This window comes from Terrapene carolina, unplaced genomic scaffold, assembly GCF_002925995.2.
Source record: "Terrapene carolina triunguis isolate 2854851 unplaced genomic scaffold, T_m_triunguis-2.0 Scaffold62, whole genome shotgun sequence".
NCBI lineage: Eukaryota > Metazoa > Chordata > Testudines > Emydidae > Terrapene > Terrapene triunguis.
Genome location: NW_020664413.1, coordinates 43971358 through 43999223, shown reverse-complemented (window position 1 = coordinate 43999223; position 27866 = coordinate 43971358). Strand labels below are relative to the sequence as shown.

The following is a 27866-nucleotide window of genomic DNA, read 5'->3' as shown; positions in this document are numbered from 1 at the left end:
TTTTTTTTTTTTTGCCCTGCATTATATCCCACATCAGATAGGCATGAAAAGTGCCTTTTCTGCCTTGAGGAAAATTACTCCATTCAGGGATCAGTGTTCTTTGGATGAAGTCAAGGAAAGAACCACTTATAGTTTCAGCCATTAGTTCCAAGAGACCACAGGGGAGAAAAAGCCATAGTCTGGCAAGATATCGCCATTCGATCTGGCTGTATCCCAGTGGGGTAAGCATCTCCAAATCCTAGGAGTTTTCAGAATTATAGGGTTTCTTGGATGCAGTCAGATCACTTGTCTGCACCGGGGTGCTTGCTGGACTTGTCTAGTCAAATCGCCTGACCCAGCGGTCTCCAGAGACTTGATAGAAGCCCTGTTGGATGATGTGAAACAGTCATCTGTGCAGAGCCTTAACTATTTCTCCCAGGGGATTTGTCAGACTAGTTCCTTCAAATATTTTCTATGGAATTATCTTCCCCTCAGCAGAGTGTGGGTGAGTGTGTTGGTACTATTAGGAATCTAGGGTCTGGCTCAAGTTCTTTTTCTCAAAGGATCCAGGATGTATACAGTTGCTGCTGGATCCAAATTTAGTGTGGTGGACTTCTTAGCTCTGATAAGCTGATTTCATTCCATACTGCTGCAGTTCCACATCCCTGGGAGTCTGATTCATAATATAGGAAAATATTTGGTGCTTCAGGTGCCTCCTTGTATAGATACATAATATATTTTTGTGTAAGTATTGTAGATTATGAGGCCCTATGATCCTCTGCCTTCTGCATCGGTGGCCTCTTAGTGAAAGGTAGTGAAAAGAGGCATAGGTGTCCTACACCTGGGAAGTCTCCTCCAAAGAAGATGAAGGATCCTGTAGCGATTCTTTAGCCTCCTCCATCTGAGTCCTCTGGAAAGGAGGTACTACCTGATCTAGAATCAGATGCACACTCAGGAAGAGGAGAAACCAGTCATAGCGACCCCTCTGCTTCATCCCTTGCTGTAGTTGTCTTAAAGCTTCCTCTTCTTTTCCAGCTGACACAAAGACTTCCAGGACAGAGTGGATGGAATAGCTTGTAGCTGTACCCAGTTAGATGAATAAATTATCTGAGGTCTTGGAGCTACAAGAGAAAGTAGCACTCCAAATCATTGAAGGTTTGCTGGAACCAGTTAAATTAATTTGTAACCACCCTGTATTGGATCTAGGAAGTTTGATTCTTTATACTAAGTCTCTAAAAAGGATTTGAATTTTTTTTCAGTACACGAGTACTTCAAAATCCATCTACAAATTCGTTTTCTATAAAGTAGAGAGGAACTAAGAATTGTTTAGTGAGAGAAGTATTGATTATTTGTATAGTACCCGAGGTTCCAATCAGTATCTCGGCCCCATTGTAGAGGTTCTGTGCACTTATTAAAAAGATGGTCTTCTTCCCAAGAGTTCACAATCTAGGTTACACCCTTGATCTATGGAATGTAAGGCTTGAAAGAATTGCACCCGCTTCCTAATTGCCAATTATTGCTCAATAAGTTTACTTTTTGACTATGTACTTGACTTCTGTAGCATGGCTGTGTGGAGACAATACAATTGGGGAGTTTTACCATTGACTTCATTGAGATCAGGATTTCACCTTTGGAGAACGAGTTTTTTCCTTTTTCTACTGTCTGTCACATATGTCTGGAGGGCTAAGAATGCTGAGGAACACTTGCTAAGGATTCTGAGATAAAGTTTCTAGACACTATTAATGACTGCTTCTTGTAGTAGCTAGTCCTGGAATTCTAGATTTAGTCTTAAGTGGAGCACAGGATCTGGTCCAAGAGGTGGATATAGATGAACCACTTAGTAATAGAAACCATAATATAATTAAATTTAACATCTTTGTGGGGTGGGGTTGGGGGAAATTCCAAAGAAGCCCACCAAAGGGGAACTACAGAAAAATGAGGAAGCTAGAAAGAAATTAAAAGGAACAGTCACAAAGGTGAAATGCCTGCAAGCTGCATTGAAACCACAACAGAGGCTCAAATTAAACATTTAGCCCAAATTTAAAAAATAGCCCAAAATTGAAAAAAATAAGAGGATCAAAGAATGCCACCATGGCTAAAGAACAGCGTAAAAAGGTGGTTAGAGGCAAAAAGGCATCCTTTAAAAATTTCAAGTCAGATCCTACCAAGGAAAATAAAAAGGAGCATAAACTCTGGCAAGTCAAATGTAGAAGTATAATTAGGCGGGCCAAAAAAAGAATCAAAAACTAACTGCAATTTTTTTTAAAAGTACATCAGAAGCAGGAAGCCTGCCAAACAATCAGTGAGGCCACTGGACAATTGAGGTGCTAAAGGAGCACTCAGGGAAGATAAAGCTATTGCAAAGGAGCTAAATGAATTCTTTGCATCAGTCTTCACTGCAGAGGATGTGAGGGAGATTCTCACAACTGAACCATTCTTTTTAGTGACAAATCTGAGAAACTGTCCCAGATGGAGGTGATAATAAAGGAAATAAGGAAATTTTGGAACAAATTGGTAAATTAAACAGTAATAAGTCACCAGGACCAGATGGTATTCATCTAAGAGCTCTGAAGAAACTCAAATATGAAATTGCAGGACTATTAACTGTAGTCTGTAACCTGCCATTTCAATCAGCTTCTGTAGTAGATGACTGGATGCCAATTTTTAAAAAAGGCTCCAGAGGTGATCCTGGCAATTACAAGCTGGTAAGCATAACTTCAGAGGAACTACAACAGTAGACAAGCGAGGAAACAGTAGACAAGTTCCTGTTATTCCCCCAAAATAGTTGTCAGTCATGTTTCCTGTTCCTTTCCTTCTCAGATGTCTTCTAAGATATTACAATTAAGATCCCAATATGTGTGGTGTTGAAGGTCCGGGCATGGAAGGACAAATTTAATCCTATTTACTTATAAATGTGCTTTCTGTGAGCGGGTTGATTCAGCACAAATACTGCTATAAAGGGATTTGGTTCCTGAAAAGAAAGGAGATGTTTTATTCTTCCACAGTAGGGAGATACAAAAACTTAACTGGATTTATTTCATTTCAGAAGGAATCATATGGGGAATGTAGAGAAGTCATTGCTACAGGGAGTAAAAATCCATCAATCTGATTGGCCATTTTTTTCTGCCTATTTGTTCTAGAAGGGAGAGAGAGAAACCCAGAATCTGTGCTTCCAGTCAGAAGAGAGCAAATTTACGGGCAGGTGGGATTAAAAATTTTCATACCCCAAACAATTTTACATTTTCAGATATTAATTATTTTTTAATATGTCACTATTAATATGTTTCATACCTTATGCACATGTAAAAGGACAGGTTACTGCACCAAAGATTATGCACCTTACAATTTAAGGGCCCAAACCTGCTTCTATTAAAGTAAATGAAAACAGGATCACTTCCCAGACAAGACAAAATACAGACAGATGGCCTTATCAGGCAGTGGTTACTCATGTGAGTAGTCCCATGATTTCACTGAGATTGCACATGTAAAAATGATAGGAGCAGGCCCAAAAGTTAGGCAAAAGAATATAATAGAATAATAATGTGGTTGGGTTTGTGTATGATGTTAGTGCCAATATTTGTGTTTGTTTTAAAAATAATTTTATTTGTAATGTAAGTTCAACTAAAGAAATAGGAGGTGAGGCATGGAACACACATAGATGAATAGAAACTAATTTTCTTGTATACTGGTAATTAGTCAGTTAACAATAGCATTTTGACTTTTCTTAGTCTCAAATTTTAAGAAAAAAATCTCCAGCTTTATACAAGTTCTAGTTATCATTTAAATATTTGTATAATCTGTAACAGATATACTGAAATAACAAGGTATGACAATAATGAAGAGTCGCTATGAATATTTTTAATAATGTGCACAAGTAAGACTAACCATCTTTCATCTAGCTGGTTTCTGCCTCAGTTGCTTTTTTAAAAAATGGAAATAAACAGAGGGTATGTTTTAACTTTTTAAAAGAGTAATATTATCATTAGTCTGTTAACACTGTTTATGCAATAGCTGTTTAATGGAGTTTTTTTCTATAAACCAAATAACCTGCCAATAGCTAAGTTTATACAAAAGCTTTTGTAGATATGTTAGTTAATAGGAAATGAAACTAAGCACCATTGTAATGACATTAACCACCTGTTTCTCTTACTAACAAAAGAATAGTTTTAAATTATTCCTCATTTTTTTATTATATAAAATGCTGTCTGAACTAACTAAAAACATATTATTCTGAAGGCAGTTCTACTTTGGCAATATCCAGGGTACTGCAAGATTTATTAGCTGCCTAACACACCTCCTACAGGTAAACTGGGAAAATTACATGACAGTTCTATAAATGTTAGTATAGAAATACACATTTATTTGTACATTTAGAACAGTTTTAATTGGGAATGAATAAAAGTTTTGGTAGTGTTCACTTGTACTCTTTCTAGAAGTTTAGGTACCTCACTAATAGCAATGTTGATGTCCTTTCAAATATTGGCTTTGGATTTTGTTGGGCAGTAAGGTTATTATGTGCCATAGTTCACATACATACTGTAATATTAGGTACTTAGAATAAACATTGTTTTCTGAAATCTTCAAAGAATCCTCTGTGCTAAGGATTCAGTCTGCATTCATTATAAATTAACAGCTACATACATTCATCTTCAAAACTTAAAACACGTTGTTCAAAAGTGTCATACAGTGAACTTGAACTTCTGAAGTGACATAAGAATGTGGCTAGTTAGTACAGTAAAAATCACAATATTTTTATATATCATTTGTTTTCTCTCCCACCCCCAAACAATCAAAAATATTTTAATAATCTTTTCAGAATGGTTGTAGAGAGTTATAATATATAGAACAGAATACAAGAAGGTAGCTGGCAATACCTATACCTGTGATATTAAAAATTTTTGCTGGTGGAAAATGATAATACAAAACTTTCCTCAGAAATTTGGATATTTTATGCCTTGCTATTTATAATACTAATATTAAATTAGTGTTTTTCTTCCATATATTATGAAGCACACCAGAGATTACCTTTAATTATAATTTCTGTAGTAATATATTTTATATAGTGATGTATTTTTAGGAATCTGACTGTGTGTGTGAGAGAGAGATACTCAACCTCTTCACTACTATATCACACACATGCTTGAGAATGTGATATAGGTAAATGAGTAAATTGCAATGTAACATGTACCACTGCTCATTATCTTACTCTTTTCTTTATCTGCCTTTTCTGGGAAAGGTTAGCATTATAGTGTCAAATCATTTAAAGCTGATACATTGTTATAACATTTAGCTGCAAAGCAAACTGTAAAATAACACGTTGGTAGGGCTTGTATAAAATTACATAGTAAGAAACTTGCGTACTGAGAGTCAGAGCCAGCGCTAGGCATAAGCAGACTAAGCAATTGCTTAGGGCCCCAAGCAGCTCAAGCCCCTTGTAGTTGCAAGCCAAGTATGTGTTGGGAGGGGAGGGGGCAAATATTCCTTCTTAGGGCCCCAATGGGCTAGCTGAGAGTCCAATACAGCTGAAAACTTACACTTTTTATTGATTATAAAGTAAATAAAGTTTGGCAGAGGACTTTAGCTTTTTTCTCCAAGTATTAGCACCAGTTAATCTGTTGCTCTACATTAGCAGTTGTAATCCTATTGGGCTTAGTCTGTGGCTAAGGAACCAGTATTTATACATGTCATGCTGAACTGTCCCACATATTGAAAGGCCAAAACGATTTGCTCACTGTCTTTTTGTCTTTATCTGCATTGTAGGGATTATCCTTGAACCCTTAGTTTCTTGTGGGCTACTTGAGATATGGGGCTCTGGTAGCTATGAATATGTGGCTTTAAAATAAGAGCTGAATGTTGGGGAGCCGTCAGGCACCAAATCTAGGTTTTGCTGCCTGATCCAGTGATTAGTTTGCTCAGATGCACTCTTAGTAAGGTTCACCGAAGAAGAGCACTGTCACATGACCGCTAATGAGTTCAGAGGCATGTGTAGTTTCTTTATGAACAGTGTTTCACAGCTTTTGGTTCTTGATAGTGATTAGGTATTCTTTTCTAGGTACGCTGCCACTTTAAATCTTAAACCACTTCCATAAGGTCAAAAAAGTCAGATGAAACATTTTTGCCTTGGAATTTGCTGGTTTATCGAAATCTAAATGTTTCATGAACTGCTCCTGACCTGGGGCTCCATTCCCTTTTGCAAAGAATTTTGGAATTTTTGACTTTCATTCTGAAATGAAGCAAACTTTCTCTGCCCAGCTCTAGTTTGCATGTATAGTCTTTAGACAAGCTTCTCTGTGCTGGCCTTGGACCTTATTCTTTGGTTATACCTCCTGTTTAGAGTTGTATCCATTAGGAAAGCACTTCTGTGCCTTGTCCTTGGATTTCTGCTGGAAACACCAGATACCTGATCCCTTTCCCAGAAGAGCTCAAAATAGATGCCATCTACCTCTGCTGTTTTGCTTTGATTAAGCTTTTAGGTATCTTGGAAACTCTCCTCCTAATGCGTTATTGCGAGAGTTGAGACCAGCAGGGTTTGCATATTGTTCCCTGATTTGAACCCTAGAGGGGAAAAAAGAACTGTGTTCTCAAAAGAGGATGTTAGCTCTGAAATTCACTTCCCTCACTGGCTCAACAATAAACAAAATTTCTCATTCTTCAGAGTGTGCTTCATGGTCTTTTTGTTCATCCATATGTTTGACTGAAAGAGGTGGCTTGAATGTATTGAGTTGTGTGTGCTGTGTGTGTTTTGTATAAGCTCTTTGTGAGTTGATTTCATTGTAAATGGATGTATATTACACTAAGAGGCCTGTGAGTACATTTGAACAAATCAAAAGAAAAAGAAATAAAAAAAAAATCTAATTTAGCATAGCAAGCATACCATTTTTATTTTTTCCCAGTACTGTCATAATAAGTTGTCTAAAAGTTGCCATGTTCATTTAAAAAGTTTTGGTGTAGCCCCATTATTAATCATGTGGTTGCGGAGGATGATTTTTTTTATCACAGTGAAATACTAATGATATAATATTTGAGCCTTTTTTATATCTTCACATCAAAAGCAATGTATTTGCCAACTGTGTTATGTTAGTTGCTTTTATTTTTCATGTACTATAGCTGTTGTTGAGGGGATTTAAATTCCCACCTGAAAGAACAAAGAAGCTGAATGCACCAGTGCCTTAATATTAAGCTTTTTATCCACCTAAGAATACTTCTCTATGAAGCTAATATTGTAAAAAATGCTAGAAAACTGTTTGTGGTCATGCAACAATATATGCTTCAGCAGCAAAATTTTAATTTACGAACTTTGATTTCAAGATAGCATACTGCTTCAAATTCTCCCCTTGTATGCTAACCTAGTTTATAATTACAGGAACTTATTACTGTGGAAATTCATTAGCAATGCTGAATGATAGTTCTCTGCTGATGTTCATTCTGTTATTGTAATGAATATGAAAAATATATTGTAATATGTAATTAATGCCTGCAAATTACATCACTTTCTATATCTCTTTCAAATTAAATAAATATTGAAGAGTACAAATATTCAATGTACTTATTAATTCAAAGCTTTCCATTCATGTCAGCAGCATCTGAGTAGTCAATAGAAATATTACAATATAATGTTGGGGTAGATAATACTGCAGGATATGGAATCGTTATTTTAGACACCAAAACTAATATTTTTAACAATATCCAGAAACATTGGAGGAAAAGCTTGAACTGTACTAGCACCAGGACAGACAAGCATGAAAGATTAATCTTGCATATCATGATGCACATTCTTACACAAAAAATCCATCTGCAAGTGTCATGTCAGTCAGCAGAAATCTTTGATGGGTGGATGCAGCTGGGCTGTCTCTTCTGGCAAAGCTGTCCTTGAAAATGCTAAATGTGGTTATGATGCTTTGTGCCATCTGTAGTATGCCAGTTTATCCTGTCTTCATTGGCATTTTCAGTACTACACAGGGCATCAACAATCACAGAGACAGCAATGTAGAGTGACAGATTCATTTCCTCCAGAGGCTACCAGACTCTGGTGTATACTTGTGCCACCTTGCTCCTTGTGTTATATTCTGTTATATTGTGTTATAAATCTGGTATTTGATTTTATTTCATATTTCTATGTTTAACTCAGATTTTTAGTTAAGCAGCTTGCATATTCTAACATGGCCAGTTGAATGTGGTTAGTATTTAGATAATTTACTTCTATCTGATGATAGGCTTAAACTTTTCCAATAATATGCCAACTGTGCCATTACAGAAACTTGTATTTTTGACCTATGAACAAATATTGCTCATCCTATGAATTTGAAAACACCAGCTTTAAATTAGAAACTGGCTATGTATCAGATACCACCAAATAATTTCTGTAATCGAGTATGATTTTGACCTTTTTGTTTATAAAGTTGTTAAACTTGCAAGCCATTTAATACTTTTAATGCATTTAATGATCAAAATATAAGCAAAAATAAATTCTGACTTATTACTTTATGTTCATATGAGAGTGATAAAAATAAGTTGTTTGAAGTTAGTTCTTAAAACTTTCAGTATTTTAATTATTAAAATCTCTTTCATAGTAACTGAATATGAAGGACATGCTCTCTCAGTGCTTAAGGAATGTGAACTCCACACATTTGATGGGTAAGTTTGGTATTATTAGTTTTGCTTTTTACGGTGAGCTGTCTAATAATAATCACATAGGGCTTGTCTAAACAAGCACTTAGTTCACAACAAGCTGAGGTGTAAGTCTACCCTGTACTGGCCTACTGTCCCATGGACCCTGCTGCCATGCACTAAAAGTTCCCTAGAGTGCTTTGAACTACCCCCTTTGAAAGCTTACGTAGGTACAATTTTAGTTAATTTATAGAATGCCTGCTGATAAAATTTTAGGTTGTATTAAATTTATTACCCTGTTTTCAGGTACATATTTGGACCAAATAGATTAGTTCTGTTCTAAAACTTGGCGCCTCTAATGTGATTATTTCTTTTGTTTTCAAAAATTATCCTAGTAATTTTAAATTTCATATTCTTTATTGATTATTGAATATATAGTAATCCATAACTCTCTTGTGCAGGCCTAATCCCCCACCCCCAAATAAACATTAAAGGCTTCTCAGATCATTTTCTCTTAAATGTCAACCTTCTGTATTTGCAATAATGACAGAGCTGCTGTGCTTTAAACTCATAGATTTATTCATACAAATGGTTCCTAATGTGAAGTTCAATACTTTTCTCTTAAATAAATGTTAAACTTGAAATTTTTTTCCTTAAAACTCCCAAAAAGTGACTCAAATTAAGTTTAATCAAAGAATGGAAATATGTTTTCTGACAATATTAATAGAAATTATATGGACCCAATCCTGTCACCTTTGAAGTCAGTAGTACTGTTTTTGACATGAGTGGGAATAGGATCAGGCCCTGTGTAAACACTGTAGTGCTATATAGCATGGAAGTCTAATGGCTATTTTTACAGCCTTATTTTGAATTTGTATTTTCTTTTACTTTTTCCAGTGATCCATATAAGAAGGTTTAAATTATGCCTCAATATTACTTCCAGAACAGTTCTACCTCTCTTACTTGATATTAGCTTAGAGATATAGTCACTTCCAAAAATAGTATTTATATTTTCGCCTTCTGTTACATTTGCTTCCTAACCAACAAAGGGAGTCCCTTCTAATTTGTGGCTGAAGAATGTTGGTGTGAGGCAACCTATACCTATACAAGACTACCCCAGATAATTCTACCTATACAAGACTTCCATTTTCTGTCAAATTTTTCCCCTTCATGAGAATTTGTTTTTCTTAATTAATGGAAGGATTTTAAAATGTATGGGAAGACAAAAACCAAAAACATATGAATTGCTAAACCCTCTAAATTAAAAAAAGTGTAGCTGAAAATTACTTCAAAGGTCTATTTTTACATTTTGCAATCTCTTTAACCAAAAATTGGATTAGAAAAGGTAACTTCTGTGGCTTGGTGGGAGAGAGGCAGTGACAGCCTATGGAATCATAAGAATTGCCCTCTCTTCCCATGGATCTGTAGCTCAGCAACTATCTTCTCTTCAGTTACATTTTTTTTCCTTCTGTAGGTAAGTGAGATGTACAGACAGGCAGTTCTGGTGGCTGGCTAGCAACTACCACATTGCATCTACTTCAGCTATGGTGATAGCAATGCAAAATCTAAATCAAGGTAGCGAAAAGGCACTATGTTGTGTTTCTTGCCAGAGTTCTTTGTGCACTGTGTCTAGGGATCATCTTTTTTGCTCACTCTGAATGGCTGCAGCTTCCATCATTAGGAAAGAAAGCAGCAGCCCTTGCTTCACCGGGGCAGTCCCCGGCAATTCCCCAACAAAACCTATCCTCTGTACCTAAAGCAAAAGGGAGGCAATGTTCCTAGTGAGAGCAGGGAACTGAAGAAACTGTAGCTAATAACCCTGGGAAACTAGGGAGAGGATTCTGGACCTTGAGCCAAAAGGAAAACCATCTTGAGGAACCTACTCCCCAAAATTCTCTTCCTGAGCAAGACAGGGCAGATAGATATAAGTCCCAGCAGCTGGATTTAGCTTTTGGACAGCTAGAGTTAGGTTTGTTTTCAGCCTTGCAAGATGAATGATTCTTTCCCTTTTGGTACTTGGATTTAGGCTTACATTTAAATCAGCTTTAACCAGGACATCTCCCACCCCACCCTAGGGCTTGGTAGGGTGCTCAATTTCTCACACTAATACCAAACCTTGGTACTGATATGGTGATTATGCCCTGGTGATGCTACTAGTCCTAGCCTGCTGTACATCCTTAGCTTTGTTTTCTTATATCCAGTCTGAACTATGACAAAAGCATAGAAAATGCATGCAAGTCTTTTCTCCCTAATCAAGAGCTTAAAATGTCATGGATTTCGGAGAAAAATATTTCAGGTTAGACAGGTGTCAATGAAAACTGGTAAGAATATTGCACCTGATGACTGTTTGTTCCCATTGGAGGCCTTCACAGACTCCCATAGAGTAGCTCAATAGAAACTAATTCTTGTCTAAACAAAGTGGTTCTTGATGATTTATATTAAAAAAAATTTGTTTTCCTTGTCTGTCTGTCCTTGGGCTATGCGGTGTAGTTGTAGCCATGTGGATTCCAGGATATGACCTCCTTCACCTTGTCCTTAGGTTGTGAGTTCCTCCTAGCAGGCTGACCTTCCTGAATGTACAGAAAGTGCCCAGCAAACAGAGGCTTTTTCTATAAACAAACAAAAAATACAACCATGAATTTGCTGAATCTTATGTGGGGGTGAAAACCCACTTACAGGGTTCACATTAAAGTGCTTGCAGGAGTTCTGGCTTTATATCATCCTATGGAAGATTAAGGCAGTAATGAATGCAACATAAGTCTTCATATCTTGATATCTTACAACAACAAAAAATAAGATCAGACAAACAACCAAGGACTGCCATTAACATGCAGAAAAGAAGTATGTGCCAACCTTTTGTGTCATGGAGATTTAATGGTTTTTATGTGGGCAATTTTTAGCCAGAACTTCCTTTCTTGTTTGATGGGGATGAGGTGGATCCTGGTTTAAAAATAAAGACATAAGTAAGAAAAAACTATGAGATGAGGAAAAGTGTCAAAGTTGAAAGAATACAACTTCAGTATTTATAATAGGATATATTTTGTTTTCCGAAGAGTTTACCATTATAAAACTGGCTGAATTTTTGGATATAGTTGCAAGAATATAACAGAAGATGCATGCATGCAGAAGTTTAAGTAATGTCCTCTGAACAAACTTTTACATCAATTTTATTCTTAAAATTTTTCCTAACATTGGAGAGTGCTAACGCCCATATTTTTATTATTAAATTATGTTTATCTGGGGAAACTTCTATTAACATTCACATACATTGCTTTGTAAAACTGCTTAATAGCTGTTTAAGAAACAGAAAAAAGACACTAGCCACAGCAGTACTTTTACAGACAAAAGCATTCTCCTCTATAGCCACAGCAGGTGGGAGTTTAATTACCTACTACAGAAACAATGATTAAGTACCTTCATGCAAAGGATTGCTGGTAGTAGGGTTTTATGCCTTGGTATATCCCTCAAGTGTTTGCATAGAGTCAGGATTAGCTCTTTTGAAATGGGTTTTAGCCTTGTTTTATTATATTTCTGGCAATTAATAAACACTGACACGCATTTATGGCTTGATCCTGCAAGGTCCTGCTCTGTCCCTCATCCAGCAAAGAACTTAAGCAAGAGCTTAATTTTATCCATGAGTAATCCAATGGCAAGAGTATTCAGCACCTTATTTAAACTATCTCGCATAGCTGATTTATACATGAGTTGTTAGATATTTATTTACATATATTTAATTCTACTCTGAAGTGCAAAGGAGTATACATCAGAGAGAGCAGAAATAAAGGGTGTTAATGTTGTATTTAGATTTTAGAATAGCCGATGCAGCAGTGAAGTTTTGATCTCTTTCGAGATATGACTATACGCAGTTAAAGTTCTGTTATTCTTCTGAAGCCACACTTTTTTTTTCTGCATTTTCAGTTATATCTTATCTCTGCCACTTGTGGTATCAATAAAAATGCATAGAGCAAAATTTTGAGCTCAGCTGTCTTGGTGTACGTGCAGCCTACATAGTCTTCAATGGAGTTATTCAGGATTTACATCAATATATATGAAAGCGGAATTTCACTCTCGGCATTTTGGTTTTAAGGCAAGCCTTACTAAACATAACTCAAAGTTACTGCCATTTAGTCCCTACTAAATCACAATAAGGCTTCCAAAGATTCTCACAGACCCAGAGAGTCCCCATGGCAAACCTTCTGTTAAGAGCACATGGACCACCTTCAGTGTCAGATCATAAAGCTCTTTTCCAGGCCCCATCCCCTTCCAGTCCCTGAATGTTTTAGCCGTCCATTCCAAAGCTGCAGCCAGCTTCTTTGAGAGGCAAAGATATTTCAGTTCATGTCACAAGACTCTTGCCCACCAGTTTTTGACACTCAAATTATTTACTACTTTACTTGAAGCAACAGAATGCCTCTTCTACTTATCTGCTGCATCCATATGCTGAATAACACTCAAATCAGTGACCTGAAGAATATTTAGGCCTATGACACCACAAGATATACCAAAGTAGTATGCAACAGAATGTGGCAAATGCATTATGGGAAAAATTCTTTCCTGAACTAAATAAGATGAACTGCTAAATGTCTTTGAGCTATCTGGCCCAAAGCAGAAGCATACCCCTTATATTCCAACACCTGTTTGCCCAGCAAATTTTGAGAGTTTTTAAAAATCTAATTTATTTTTCATTATTTATACTATTTATTTACTTTTTGAATTGTGCCCAGTTTGGATTATAAACATAGATTTAACAGTTATGCTTTCATTTGTAGTCTGTCTGATCAATTTCATTTTCTAGTTCTTATGTGTAACTTTAAGTGAGTGTTAATGTGTGGATGTGTTTAGCAATGGCCAGATTTGGTGATCCTTTTCATCTAGATTAGTATTTTGCTTCTCAAACAATCCCATTGAGACTATATGGGATTGCCTGCCGGAGCCAAGGTACTACAGCATGTGAGTAACGGTGGCAGAATCTGGCACAATACTAACAGTGGAGTCTTTCTTAAAATAGGTAATACTGACTTGTGTCACAGGATAGCCTTAATAATAAAGAGTAACAAATAGAAATCATGTCATTGTGAAGAACATGGGGGCTGCCTGTAATAATTCATGAATATTATATATTCTTTTTGTCTCATTGTTTTGTGTTGTTTCCTATGTGCGTACAAGAAAAAGATCAGCGGTGCAGTTAGCCCTATAACTGTGACAGTCATGTTTAAAAGACGAAACCAGTGCCTTGTAACATTTATAATATTTACACATCTATTATTATTATTAGCACCACTGTAAATTAAGAGATGTTATCTATAAATGATTTTAATGCCTCTGAGTTTTCAATGAATTATTGAAAATAAGCAGTATTTTATAATTTCGGATTACATTAGTATGTTATGTATGCTACCATGAACAAAAGAAGAATTATATGCTTCTTGCCACTGAAAGAAATAAAAAGATTGTTTGTGCAGGTGAGATAGGGTATTAACACATTCCAATTTCTCATGTTTGTTAACCTACCTATCCTACTTCACAGATTTAGTTACTGAACTTGGGAAGTGATGTTTCTCTTAGTCATTATGACCTGTACACTGTGTGTGTATTTCTCTATATGTAACTATAATTCAAATACCTAGAAATGATTCTATTTTTAAAAACTATTTAGAAATATATATATATAATATAAGTATTTGAATTGTCCTTATGTAGATATTTATTGCGTTATAATTGTCTTTCATTTATGGATCAGCTATGATATATGAAACAAAAGTATTTATCTTGTACTGCTGAGCCTCATCGTTGATTTTTTTTTTTTTTTTTTTTTTTTTATAGGGTGGTTTGTGTTGGTGGCGATGGGTCTACCAGTGAGATAGCTCATGGTCTACTACTTAGAGCTCAGATTGATGCTGGAAGAGATACAGATTACATTCTTTCACCTGTCAGAGCACCACTTCCTCTTGGCATTATACCAGCAGGTGAGAACAGAAGATACAGATTCATTTAAGTACCTTTCTTATAGACTCTAAGGGTAGGTCCACACTACCTGCCCGATTCGGCGGGTAGAGATAGATCTTCTGGGATCGATTTATCGCGTCTCATCTGGACGCGATAAATCGATCCCAGAAGCGCTCCCCTGTCGACTGCGGAACTCCTGCTCGCCGAGAGGAGGAAGCGCTGTCGACGGGGGAGCTTGCGTGCGCCGCGTGGACCCGCAGTAAGTAAACTTAATTCGATCTAGGAAACATCGACTTCAGCTACGCTATTCTCGTAGCTGAAGTTGCGTTTCCTGGATCGATCCCCCGCCCCACTGTGGACCAGCCCTAAGGCCAGAAGAGACCACTGTGCTCATCTAGTCTGATCTCCTGTATAACACGGGCTATAGGACTTTCCTGAATTTAATTCCTGTTTGAACGAAAGCATATCTTTTAGAAAAACAATCTTGATTTTAAAATTTCCAGTGATGGAGGATCCACCAATCCCTTAATAAATTGTTCCAATGGTTTATTACTCTCACTGTTAAAAATTTGCCTATCATTTCCAGTCAGAATTGTACTGTTTCAGCTACTAGTATAAATAATAAATAAATCTTAATTGGATTAATTCATAGTAATGGCACAGATCAGTTCCTTACCTGTGGGAGGATCCCCTGGGAGAGGAAATCTCAGTTCTCCTCCAGCTCCCCCTCCCCATTCTCAAGTTCCATGGGGAGGGCAGGTTTCATCTCCATGCCCTCATGGAAATGGTGCCATCCTTGTGGATGTCCCTGGTGTCCTCCTACTTCCCTCCACCAGTTTCTTCGGCAGCATCTCCATTGGATTCATGTTTCCAGGAGCTCCCATTAGTAGCAGTTGCTCCAACAACCCTGTGGTAAATTATGCAAAAAAGATCATACAGTCTCAGGCCATATTAACTCTCTTACCTTATCTCTGCAGGGCTATAGGGGCAAAGTGTGCATCCCATTGACTTGTCCTGTCCCTGTCCCTATCCCAGCTGAGCCTTCCATTGACCTGACTCTGTCCCACCTGTTCTTCTTTACCACTACCAGCTCAGCTTGTCTGCACTCTCCTGCTCCTTCAGCATCTACAGTAGAATCTGAGTTATGAACACCTCGGAATGGAGGTTGTTCTTAACTCTGAAATGTTTGTAACTCTGAACAAAATGTTAGTTGTTCTTTCAAAAGTTTACACCTGAACATTGACTTAATACAGCATTGAAACTTTACAGAAGAAAAATGCTGCTTTTAACTATCTTAATTTAAATGAAACAAGCACAGATACAGTTTTCTTTGTCAAATCTTTTTTTAACTCCCGACCCTTTTTTTTTTCTTTTTTTTATAATTTTTATTTATCTCACTTTTTTACTGTATTTTTCTTTTTTTTTTTTTTTTTTGGTCTCTGCTGCTGCCTGATTTCATACTTCTGGTTCCTAATGAGGTGTGTTGTTGACTGGTCAGTTAATAATTCTGGTGTTTGTAACTCTGAGATTCTACTGTACTCTGGGCTACGCAGAGAGATTTCCACTGAGTCCAGAGAGAGGGATGATACTGCAGAGGTGACTGAGAAACTCCCATGGGGAAAGAGGGATATTTATGGATGGAGAGTCCCTTCTGTTTGTGGATTTTTTTGGGGGGGAGGGGAGGAGCTGATTTTATTTCATATTTGTAACTGTATTTTTCATGTATCCTTTATAACCAGTAAGGGAAAAAATGGAGCTATGTCTTTTCTCTAAAGCTAATGGCCATTCATACCTTACTCGTTTAATCATTTCCCATAAGAAATATTGAAGTAAGTGCATGGGTTGCCTTTGGAATGATTTCAGCTATCCATATTCCTCTCCTTTAGGCTGACCCGATGTCCCGATTTTATAGGGACAGTCCCAATTTTGGGGTCTTTTTCTTATATAGGCTCCTATTACCCCCCACTCCCTTCCCGATTTTTTCACATCTGCTGTCTGGTCACCCTACTCTCCCTTTTAAAGAAATAATGGTAGTTCTTTGCAAGCAGTATTAAAGAGCTTCAACTTGCTTTTGCTTTTACAAATTGCAAATAACAGCAAAAACATTTTCAAAATGCAGTATTTAAAATAAGCAATAATTAGAAGAAAAATATCGTGGATTATATTAGAGATGGTTTAAAGTACACAAGAACAAGGGAATGGTTTAGTGAGAGACCACATAATGATCTCAGCTACATGAAGCAAATAAATGTTAGGCCACCATTCTGACCTTCACTTGTCATTTGAGTTGCTGTGAATGTGGTGATGGTGGTATGAGATGGAATCTCTCCAACTTTTTACTTCATGCAATTTGGATGTGCTTAGGTTACTGTTCCTCGTCATTAGTACTTATTCTCTTGAGTTTATTAATAAGGAGTTGTACATCACAACCAAGAAAGATAGGTGCACCCAAAGGAATGTGCATTTAGAATATGTTTGGGAGTAAATTGAATTATAGGGTGATTAAACTAATTTAAATAATGCAAGTATAACAAATGCCTTTTAAGAGAGATTTTTATATTTTTTTAAATCATATTTTGGTTAAGTATTATGTCATGCTGATTATTATTATATGTACTTTATAAATTATCTGTTTTGGAAAAAGTAGTCTATTTGTGTGTATTTAAAAGATATATCAATAGATCATTTAGTAATTTTATAAATAAATTTACTGTACAAAATACCATGCTTTTCTGGTTGAGTTGATTAAGAATAGAAGGTATTTTAGAGAGTATATTATTTACACGGATTAGAGTTCATTTTCTGCCCCTTAGAGTCGGTATAAGATTTAGAGTGCTAAGCAGCAGTTTTCAAGTTTCAGCATACTTGAGGAGAGAGGATTGCTTTTGGAGCAGTTAGCCTCCTGGAGAGACAGAGAGAGAGAGACTCAGAGGGAGTGTGTTTCTACTAAAATACTTCAAGTCAGTAGACCAAGCTGCTGTATTGTGGTCAAAATCAAATGGATCACATGTGGGGAAGCCTGCAGTTGTACTGCTAGTCATTAGTAATAGTGTTTGTTGCTATGGGAACTACTGCTAAGGAACTGTACAGAGGGATTCAGATAGGGGGGAAAATCTGGAAGAACATAAAAATAAAAAAGCAATCCAGTTGTTATAAAATAAGAGACAATCTATACACTGATGATTGTGATCCTTATCGTCCTAAATAGTCCACTTAAATAAATTTGTGCTTTCCAATTAATTGGACAATAAAATATTACTGAGGGACTGTTAATTTCTATGATATTTCAGGCAAAGAATGAAAGTGGTGCAGTTTTCATGAGAATTTTAGATATGCTTGACTAGGAAGTCATTACATCACATTTATCTGTTTGGATGTGGGAGACATTAACAGCTTTATGAATATTCATGTTTGGTTAATTACGTTAATTGTTCTGCAGAAGTGCATGCACTTCCAAGGACAGGGTGGATTTTTTGTTTTGTTTTTTGTTTTAAATTTCTGCCTGGTACCTCCATCAGTCACGCTTTAGATGAACTATTACACTTTTGTCCTAACTCTGATGCTTTCATGAGGAGATAGTGAGAAGTAGCTTATATTGTCAAGGAAAGAAAAGAAAATTTCTATCTAGAATTTTATTTTTGTGGATAAAAAAATCTGTTGTAATATTTTGTGATAGTTCTGTAGAATAGTGCCAAAAGTTGAATCTTTTTTTAAAAACAAATGGTCTATTATGAGTGGTACCTAAATATTTAAGGCTAAATAATGATTGCACTGTGTAGCTTATGGGTTCACTGCATCCATTTTCTCACTCTCCCTAAAGTGACAAGGTGCAGAGGCACCACCCAGTCTCTGTTAAATTTAGGGTAAATAGCATCTCAGGCCAGAGAGGAAGGAGGACATAATTTGGGAAATGAATCAATAGCTTAAAAAGGCAAGCAAGTATACTTTTAATATTTTACCTATATATTGTCTGCCTGTTTAGTGTTTACCTGTGTTGTCTGTAGGTTTTTTGCAGCACATTGTACATTTGTGTAATACCTGGCATGATGGGTTCCTGATCCTTTATTGGGGTTGTTGGGCACTACCATCATATAAATGTTTGGTTGGAAGAAAAATGTTGTAGCATATAGGTGGATGTGTTCTAGATATGTTCTTGATGGTACTGGTGGACAGGATCTTTTCTGAGCAAAAGACCCAAGTTGTCTCTTTTTTTTAAAAGTCAACATGTATTTTGCCTTTTCCCATGAGACATAAAAAGGTGGATTGTTCTCTTGTCTTCAAGTGAAGATGTGCATGTTCGCAGCTTCTAGTCTGGTACATAATATATAGATTTAAGAGGAGGGAACAGTGCTTGGGGCCTATTTGTTTAGTAAGGACCTGATCAAACTCTCACTGAAGTCAATGGGAAGATTGCTGTTGACTTCAGTCAGGTCCTAGCTGATCATAAATTCGCTTCAGGCTGCAGTAGCAAGTTGCTTCTGCTTAAATCAGGCATCCCCAACAGCTTTAAAACAGAATATTCCTGATCTATCAAACTATATTTCACTCTGTGCAATGTCTTTATTGACTTGATCCCTAAAGACATCAAGTGGAAATTTTTAAAAAACGTAGCACCCCTATTGTAGTGAATAGAAAGCAAAATTATTTTTGAATAGTTTCTAATAACCCAAGTTGTGTGATTTTTGGGGATTTTTGTATGCATATCTGTTTTTTCTCCTACTGTAATTTTGGAGAGGGAATTTTGCATTTAAAACCCCTAGTAAGTTATTAGTATCAGTACCCGAACGTTCCCATCTTTTAAGTACTGATGGAGTTGGGATTCACACAAGCACTTACATAACAGGTATTAGGATTGCAAAAACAGTTTTGCTTTAAGATTGGAAAATGATTCTAACCAAACCATTTGGAACAACTTCATTTATGAAATGTCATGCAACGGTTCAGACCCTGTGCCTCAAACTCCAGAGATTACATGTTATAATGGCCTTTAAAACATAAAATGGTGCTGAGCATGCATTTGAGATTCTTTGCCAAGGATACATTTTGAGGTCAATGCTGATTAGTTAATTTTCTAACCAAAAATGTTTCCAGTGCTATACATTATAGCATTACAGACACTGAATTAAAAAGCCCACAGAATTGTATCTTATATGGAAAAATGTTTTAGAGTGATGATTTTGCTTTGTATTTTGACACCTATTGTACAACCACTAAAGGAAGGGAAAATCAAATAACATGGAGAAAATACTTGTTCTGTCAACTAAATGATGGATTTATAAATTGTAGATGGAATTTATAAAATTGTTTTCTGTGTCTAGTTGTAATGTCCTAATAGTGTGCTGCATAGCAAGTTGATAGTATTTCTTTTGAACCTGTCAGTTTCCTTTTTCACCTCAAAGTACTTCATAACCCTAATTGACCATTTTTTTTCTGTTTTAGAAGAGAGAATGCAATTGAATAAAAAGGGTCATTGTATAGCAATTTCTTTAGCAAAGAAGAGATACAGAGATGAATGAGTCAGATTAAATTTTTTATTCTTTAGAAAAAAATGAAGCTTCTTTAGAATTCTTAAAGTTTGACGGACAATATTCTCCATAGAATTTCTATTGCATTCACGCACCCTGATTGTTTCCATGAGGTGCATTGCAAAACTGAAGATGTAAATTTCAAAGATTGTTCTACACGCAGCATCTTGTTAGATGCACTTCAATTATTTCCTTCCTGTGGTGTAAATCCTGAGGTCATTACTCAAAGTCTCCCAGGTACTGAGGGCTTCCTGTGAGGTGCTGAGTACTCTCAACTCCTGTTGAAGTTCATGTGAGATGAGTTCACAGGAAATACTAAGCATTTTGTGGGATTGACCTCCCAGTTCTTAATCAATCCTTACTCAAGAAAATTGTTACAAAAAGCAGTATGAGTTTCACTGAATAAGAACCTCAGGATTTGGTTCTAGCTATATATTTGGATGCATAGCCGCTCCCAAGTTTTGTAAGTCCTCCCTTCAGTAGGGATATCAATGTTATCTTGATGTATGTTTGTTATAAACATGTACCTTTCATTTTAGTGCAAAATGTTGCTTTTAAATTGTTTACTTTCTTGGTGTGAATTTTTTTGTTAGTAGATTTTTTTTGTGTTGTCATGTGATTTTCTGATAGCCAAGTTAAGTGCACCTGTGAAATTTAAGGTGGCCTCAGGTTTCCAAAATTGTTAATTGATGCCACAAACTGTTACGTACTTTTAAACACATTTTTCAAAGATCCACTCTCCTTTGCCTAGCTTTTTTTTTTTAATTGTAGGCCCAAATTGTATTAATTGCTAATGGAGTTGAAGTGAGGATTGTTATTTTTTGCATACATAGGAAGACAGTAATCAATGGGCAGAGGATGATGCGTAGTTTACCATTACAACATAACTTCCATTTACAAGTTACGTTATATAGTAGACCGGGCTAAAGAGTCTTGCCCTGTGGAGTAGAAAGTTTATTCAAAGGAATCCTGTTACAAATTGAACCAAATTCTTCTTCCTCAAAAGTCTATATTGAGTGAAACATCGTTTTATTTATTTTGTTTTGTATTCTCCAGTCTATCATTCAGTACCAGTCTTATAACCATTGTTTGTATTAATTTTTACAGGTTCCACTAATGTTTTGGCTCATACTCTTCATGGAATCAACCATGCAGTAACTGCAACATTGCATATTATAATGGGTAATTCATAAATGCGTTATTAGAAGCTTTCAGATAATTAAAAGACATATTACTTCAAAATTTGAATACATGTTCACAAAGGAAGGGAGTGCTTGCCTAACAAATCAATGATACTTCGTTGTGTCAGGGTGAATTTTGTATCATCAAATAGTTTGGTTTGAAAGGGACCTCTCCTTTGAGATCTAATCCACTGTGTATCTTAACAGAGTTGATTCTCTAAACTGTTCTTGATAAACTACTCTTGGGTATCTAGTATGACTATTAATAGCTGCATTGATGAGAGTTCACCACATTCTATGGCAGGTGGTGTCATTGATTAACTGTTTTATACTGCTTTTCTTTTAATTTAGTAAGTCAGGAAAAGCCAGAGTTGCACAGGCAACCTTTAACTCTGTCTCTTATGTATGTGCATTATGATACACAATTCACTGATCACATACTTTTTTAAAATTCAGGAAGCCTGCCTAATAGTAGGGAAAATGGGTGGTTGAAGCAATTGTTCAATATTGATTTTTATCCTCATCTTTCGGTGTGGATTCAAGGCATACCAACAATTTCTGTATGGAAGTAGTTGTTTACTACACAACATGGCATCATTCACCATCCAACCTGCACAATAAATGGGACAGAATTTCTAAGTATATGAAAAATAATGTGATAATGCTATTCAATATTATGTGTATTCAAAGGGGACAGAGTTAAGGTTGCCAGTGTAACCTTAACTTTGACTTTTCCTGAATTTTGAATACTTCACTTTGCATCATTAATATTCCTTTTAAGGCAGATTTTTGTATGGAACTGTATTGCTTTCTTGTAAAGAAAAATGAAAAAAAAAAAAGCTGTTCCATTAAGTGTAACTGCTTGCTAGACCTCAGCTGAATGCTTTATTAGTTAATATGTCAATCAATGATGCAAGAGCCCTTGCTCCATTTCAAAGATTAATATTGAACATGCCCCAGTACATTAGATTGGGAAGTTCACTTCACTTTCTTTTTCACACATGCACAAATCCAATGGAAACCTGAGAGAGAGAGTTTATTAATGATAATTTCCGTTCAGTTTTTATAGGTTCCCATGTCTCGAACATAGGCAGCTAGTTTTATTAGATAGAAAAAGGAAGTATGTATGTTTGAAGTCCTTATAACTTGGCCAATGAAAACCAGTTTTCACCTGACCATCAAATCGTGCATCTGTTATGTAAGGGACTTTGTCAATTCTAAATTTCTACTGCAGTGCTAATAGAACTTTTTAGTAAAAAACATTTTTTTAATATCAGATGTGCATTTCCTTGAATATAGCTGTTTGCATAAATCGTACTCAGACTGACAAGTGCCAACTTGTACACAAAAACATAAAAAGTTTCATATTTATAAGCATCTGAATGTAAGCTGTTAGAATGAATGCACTTGCACAATCTTAACTATGTTTCACTTCATGCTCCTTCTATAATGCTTAACTTATTAATCTAGAAATTAATTAATAGTCTGCTTGGAATTCTCTTTCATCTGTTAACTCACATGTCCCCACTTTCCTCTCCTTTTAAGCTACTGTTCTCTCTTTATTCCTTAGAAGTGTAGATAAGTTTAGGTTGAAAACTAAAGGAATATTTGCAGCTTTGATGTCTTCTGTAATATTTCAGGACATATACAGCCAGTGGACATCTGCACTTTCAGTAGTCCAAGCAAGCTTCTTCGTTTTGGATTCTCAGCTATGTTTGGTTTTGGTGCAAGAACTCTGGCTTTGGCAGAAAAGCATCGCTGGATGCCCTCCAACCAGCGGAGAGATTTTGCTGTAATTAAAACACTGGCAAGTCTAAAGTATGCTGGTTTATTTTCAATATTTTTATTTTCCTCATGAAAATGTAATATTATTACCCTCAATTTTACCAGATGTTAAATATATATTAATATATTTCTTAATGTTTATAAAAATGAGACTGCAGGCAGACACTTTTCAGGTTTTATCATGTACTTCCTTGCAATGTCACCATTTAATTAGGAGAAGCTTCTGTATATTCATCATCATCATCTTAAAATTATTTTAACCTTGATAAAAGCAGATTTAGCAGTCAGAATATTGGTTTATGTGGAAATGAATGTCAATATTTTTCTAGGCCAGAGGAATGTGAGTTATCATTTCTACCTCTGAAAAATTCACTGCAGGGCTCCCAGGAGAATGTTACGTAAGTAAATCTGAATTAAACAAACCTGTATCTATACAAGTATATAGCTTTGAAGATAAAATTAGAACAAAATGAAATATTGTTTTGATGCAATAATATTACAAGGCAAAATGGAACTTTATTTCTTTTAAGATTATGATTTAGCCAACAATTACATTTTTCATTACATAAAGTATACATTAACCTTGTTATATAGTTTTACTTTTGATATTAGCAGTACAGAGGACCTGTCAGACAAGCACTACTCCATTTTGTTCACTGCTGAGTGATCCTTTCTTCCAGTGTCAGATATCTAATTTATTCTTAGATAAAACTGTAACATTAAAAATTGTTCAATTACTTTTAAAATTGTATTTCTTTACGTTCTTTGTTATTTGTAATTGTTTTATGTACACATTTTTATTTTTAGAAAGAAGAAAGAGAGATTTAGAAAATCTGGTGAGTTTCAAATTAAATTGTCCTTAAAAGTGAACTGTGTTTGGTTAAACTAATGTAATACTGAATTACTCTGTTATATTTAGACAGCAAGGTTCAGTGGCACACGATTCAAGGTCACTTCCTGAATGTGAGCATTATGGCAATCCCCAGTCTATGTTCAATGGCACCAAGAGGCTTGGCACCTAATACCAGGTCAGTAAGGGTTTAAAGAATTAGAGTAATGTCTATAAATTCTGACATCTTACTCTAAAACCTTGGCTTTTCCTGGAATGCCCGCCTGTGTCTCGGGCAGTCTAGACCCTCTTGTAGTGGGGGAGGGAGGATGGACTGCACTTGACTCCATAATCTCAAGAATTGTAATCAGTTTTTGGATCAAGTCATCTAACTAGAATAATCATTGGATAATTACAGTGATTAAATTAGTTGACAAGACTGATTTAAGTAGTAGTCATCAAGTAATCATCTGTCTCAGGTTTCTTGATAGGAGGAGAACTGAGTCGTGGATTTCTCATAAAAATTCCTCTTGAACTGGAATTCTCCAGTTGGGAAAGTCCTGTTGATTTTTTTCTCCTACCATAAAGAATTTTAAATGCTCATTTTGTCATTTTGACAAATTCAGGATACACAATTTTTACTAATCCCTCTAAATTAAAAAGGCATATCTCATCTTTTCAGGGGAACTGTGTAGTGCTGGCGATTGGTTATGAAAATTGGAGTTTTTCACCTTTAGCTAACTAATCTGAATATAATCCCAGATTGAAATGTTGAAAATATTTATCATCTGATAGCTAGCAAAGTATGAAAAGTGGTAACTGTGAATAGTGAGTTCATAATCAACTATGCCCCAGCCAATAGCCCATTTTAGTCTCAGAAGAACTGAACAAATAGCCATTGCATTCTTCAGTCATGCAATCCGTGTGCCTTTACCTTGTGCCTGTTGTTTTTTTCTGCAGCTTCCCAACTGTGTGGGATGTTTTGTTTTGCACATATCACACCAGATCTCATGCAACTTTTATTGGCTTTTGGCAAAAGGCTACTCACCACTAGGTATAATAACTTGCTTTGTTCACTTCAGCCCCTCTTGCCTGCCTTGTAAGCAGTTTAAACAGATATTCTTCAGAAAGGCAAATTCACCAATCCATATGTACTCTGGGGATATGGCTCCTCAGTGGGGGAGAGTTTTTCTGAAACGTTTTCATACCAAAACCATCTTCCTTATGGGAAGGAAGAGAGGGAAATGTGAAGTGTCATAGCCTGGATTATTATTATTAGTAGTAGTAGTAGTAGTATTTATTTATTTGTTAAGAGAAAAAGTATGTACTTGAAGATAGTATGTTGATGTTCTATACTGTTTAGAAATCTATTCTGTCAACATGTTCACTCTCAGTGCAGTTTTCCAGGCAATGGAAAAGGTTCTGTGAAGATTTTAGGAAGAAGGTCTTTCAGCTTTCCTCTCTCGTCCTCTCTAATCTGTCCCCGTCTTTCAATGGTTGCAGATCTAATGACAGCTCCAAGGCACTGTTTAGAGCTCAAGTGCAGATGAGTCCCTCCGTCCCCTCCCCCCCCCCCCCCGCATCTCAGATAACCGTGTACTCCAGTGTCTTCAACCCAGCATCAATTCCAGCTGTCAGCACTGTACTTCTAACAAGATGGCCAAGGAGAAACACTCAGCTAGATAGAGAGAGGGGTGCTTTCTCTGCAGATGAATCTTGCAGGACAGTGAACAGCAGCAACGCTGCACAAGGTGGAAGATAAAATGCTGCACCAATTGCAGCAGGTATGTGAGCCATTTCTGAAGCACTTGGCCACTACTGCAACCTCACCTACTGTCTTCACTCCAACTGTCAGGTTTCCCCCCCGAGAGCCAGCCCACCTGCCCATTTGCATCTTATAAGACATTTTGATCAGACTGAATACATTGGGTCTGACTGACCACTGTTCATGTTAATCCAGCTTTACAGCTATTAGTCTAAAGCCCCAAAAGTGACTATGATTTTGGATCCCTTTGGGTGCATTGCTTGAGATGACCTAAAGGGGTTGGTTTTCAGAGTGTAGGTGCTCGGCACTTTCTAAAAATCATCCCCCTTGAAAGTATCTCAGTGGCACCCAAAAATGGAAGCATTCAAAATCACTAGTCACTTCTGAAAATGTGAGCCATAATGACTAAATAAGATATTCTTGCACAAAATTATATGCCTGCCTGGCAGAATATGTAGGTTTCTTGATCATAAAAAAGTGAGCTAGAGAGAACATTTTCAAACACCTCCTTTACCTTGCATCCTACCTCAGAAAACCTCTGCAACATCAGATGACTCCACAACCAAAAAAGATTGTCCCAAACTAAGAGTTGCCTCTATAGAGGGTACTCTGCAGAATGTTGAGGTCTACAGGGATGTAGCAACACAGAATTCAGTGTGTGCAAAGGCAAAGTCCCCAGCAGGGGATAAAGCTCATTCAGAAAGATCTGTGGTGGCATTTTAGGAAGACAGTATCTTAAATTGTATCTTTCAGATTGAACATTGGCATCCACTTCTTAGCAGACACTATACAATTAAATTATCATCCTCATCAGATGCTGCCTCTGTCCATCATGTCCTCAAGCTGATGGGATCTCAAGTCTTTGCTGTTCTCCTCCAACTTTTTCCTTCCTTTCTTTTATCTCTTGATTGCTAACTCCAGAAGTACTGTCAGAATGTTGGTGTCTTGTGTATGAGATTAGAATAGTCTCATTAACATCTGTAAATTGCTCTAACAGGTGAATTTATCAGTCAGGGGTCCTTACTTTCATATTACAGATTGTTGGCATAGTTTCTGTGTTAAATAGTTTTTATTAATTGTTCCTGTTGATGTTTCATTTTGTGGGCTGCTGTACATCACAGACCCCTTTACTGAAGGATGTCTTTGGCACCAAAACTTGTGTACCATAAAATCCCTGCCCCAAGTACTTTACAATCTAGTGCAAGTATTAAGGGCCAAATCCCCAGATGGTGTAAATCAAGATAATTGTATTAATAGAACTACATCAATTTATGTATGATGATGTTTTGTGAAAGGACAGTCTTTATATGGAAAAGGCGGTTTCTGTTTAGGTGACCATGGATTTTAAAAAATCATCTTAAGTAAGCTAACATGTACAAATATTAATTTTATTGCAGTATTCCACAACTAGATTTACTTTTAATTGTTTTTTATATTAAGTTCATCAGACTTTTATATGAAATGACTTTAGATTAATGTTAATTTCACAATTTAAGTATAATGGATTCCTATCTACATTGTTTTTTTCTGAAGCTGATTGTAATCAACAAATTAACTGAAAAATTACAAAGCTTTTTAATGTTCACTGTATTGCTGTTATTCCTTGGTTTAGGATTCTATTTACCATTTATTTTATTTAATCTATACATTTCTCTTTTGCTACAGTTAACTAAAGTGATTTATATTAAATTTAAACATTCGTATTTACAAAGCAGTAGAACAATTAAACTTGATCTGTAATTCTCTCATGATAGTTTATTAGACCAGATCTTTAATTTCATGTGAAATAAGCATCAGAATAAGCAGCTCTCAGGAGTAAGCTGATTCTTGCATGTAATTGTTGGGAAAGTATTTGATTCATAACCAAATAAAAATCACTGAAGTATATTGAAAAGTTCTGAATAATTTTAGTAAAGTTAATCTTGTTTTATATTGATTTTTAAACCAACTTAAAATGTTTGTGAATTTAGTTTAAGACCTTTGAATGTAACATTAGTTTAATCAAAACATGTACTTTTCAGGTTGAATAATGGTAGCATGGCTCTTATTGTTGTACGAAACACTTCTCGGTCAGAGTTTATAAAACATCTGAAAAGATATGCCAGTGTGAAAAATCAGGTACAGTTAATCACTGTGTGTGTGTGTGTGTGTGTGTGTGTGTGTGTGTGTGTGTGTGTGTGTGTGTGTGTGTGTGTGTGTGTGTGTGTGTGTGAGAGAGAGAGCGATTATAAAAGAGCTACTAATCATGA

At 36.1% G+C, this 27866-nt stretch overlaps 1 protein-coding gene across 1 annotated transcript in view; it reads left to right on the top strand.

The window, feature by feature from the left end:
* CERKL (ceramide kinase like) overlaps positions 1-27866 on the top strand; it is a 94750-nt gene that overhangs the window by 62623 nt on the left and 4261 nt on the right. Inside the window, exons 4-11 of the mRNA XM_024204057.2 lie at positions 8550-8613; positions 14410-14552; positions 21165-21239; positions 22879-23056; positions 23353-23421; positions 23831-23859; positions 23943-24051; positions 27639-27735. Coding sequence (XP_024059825.1) covers positions 8550-8613; positions 14410-14552; positions 21165-21239; positions 22879-23056; positions 23353-23421; positions 23831-23859; positions 23943-24051; positions 27639-27735 — 764 coding nt within the window. The remainder of the gene's footprint in view (positions 1-8549; positions 8614-14409; positions 14553-21164; positions 21240-22878; positions 23057-23352; positions 23422-23830; positions 23860-23942; positions 24052-27638; positions 27736-27866) is intronic.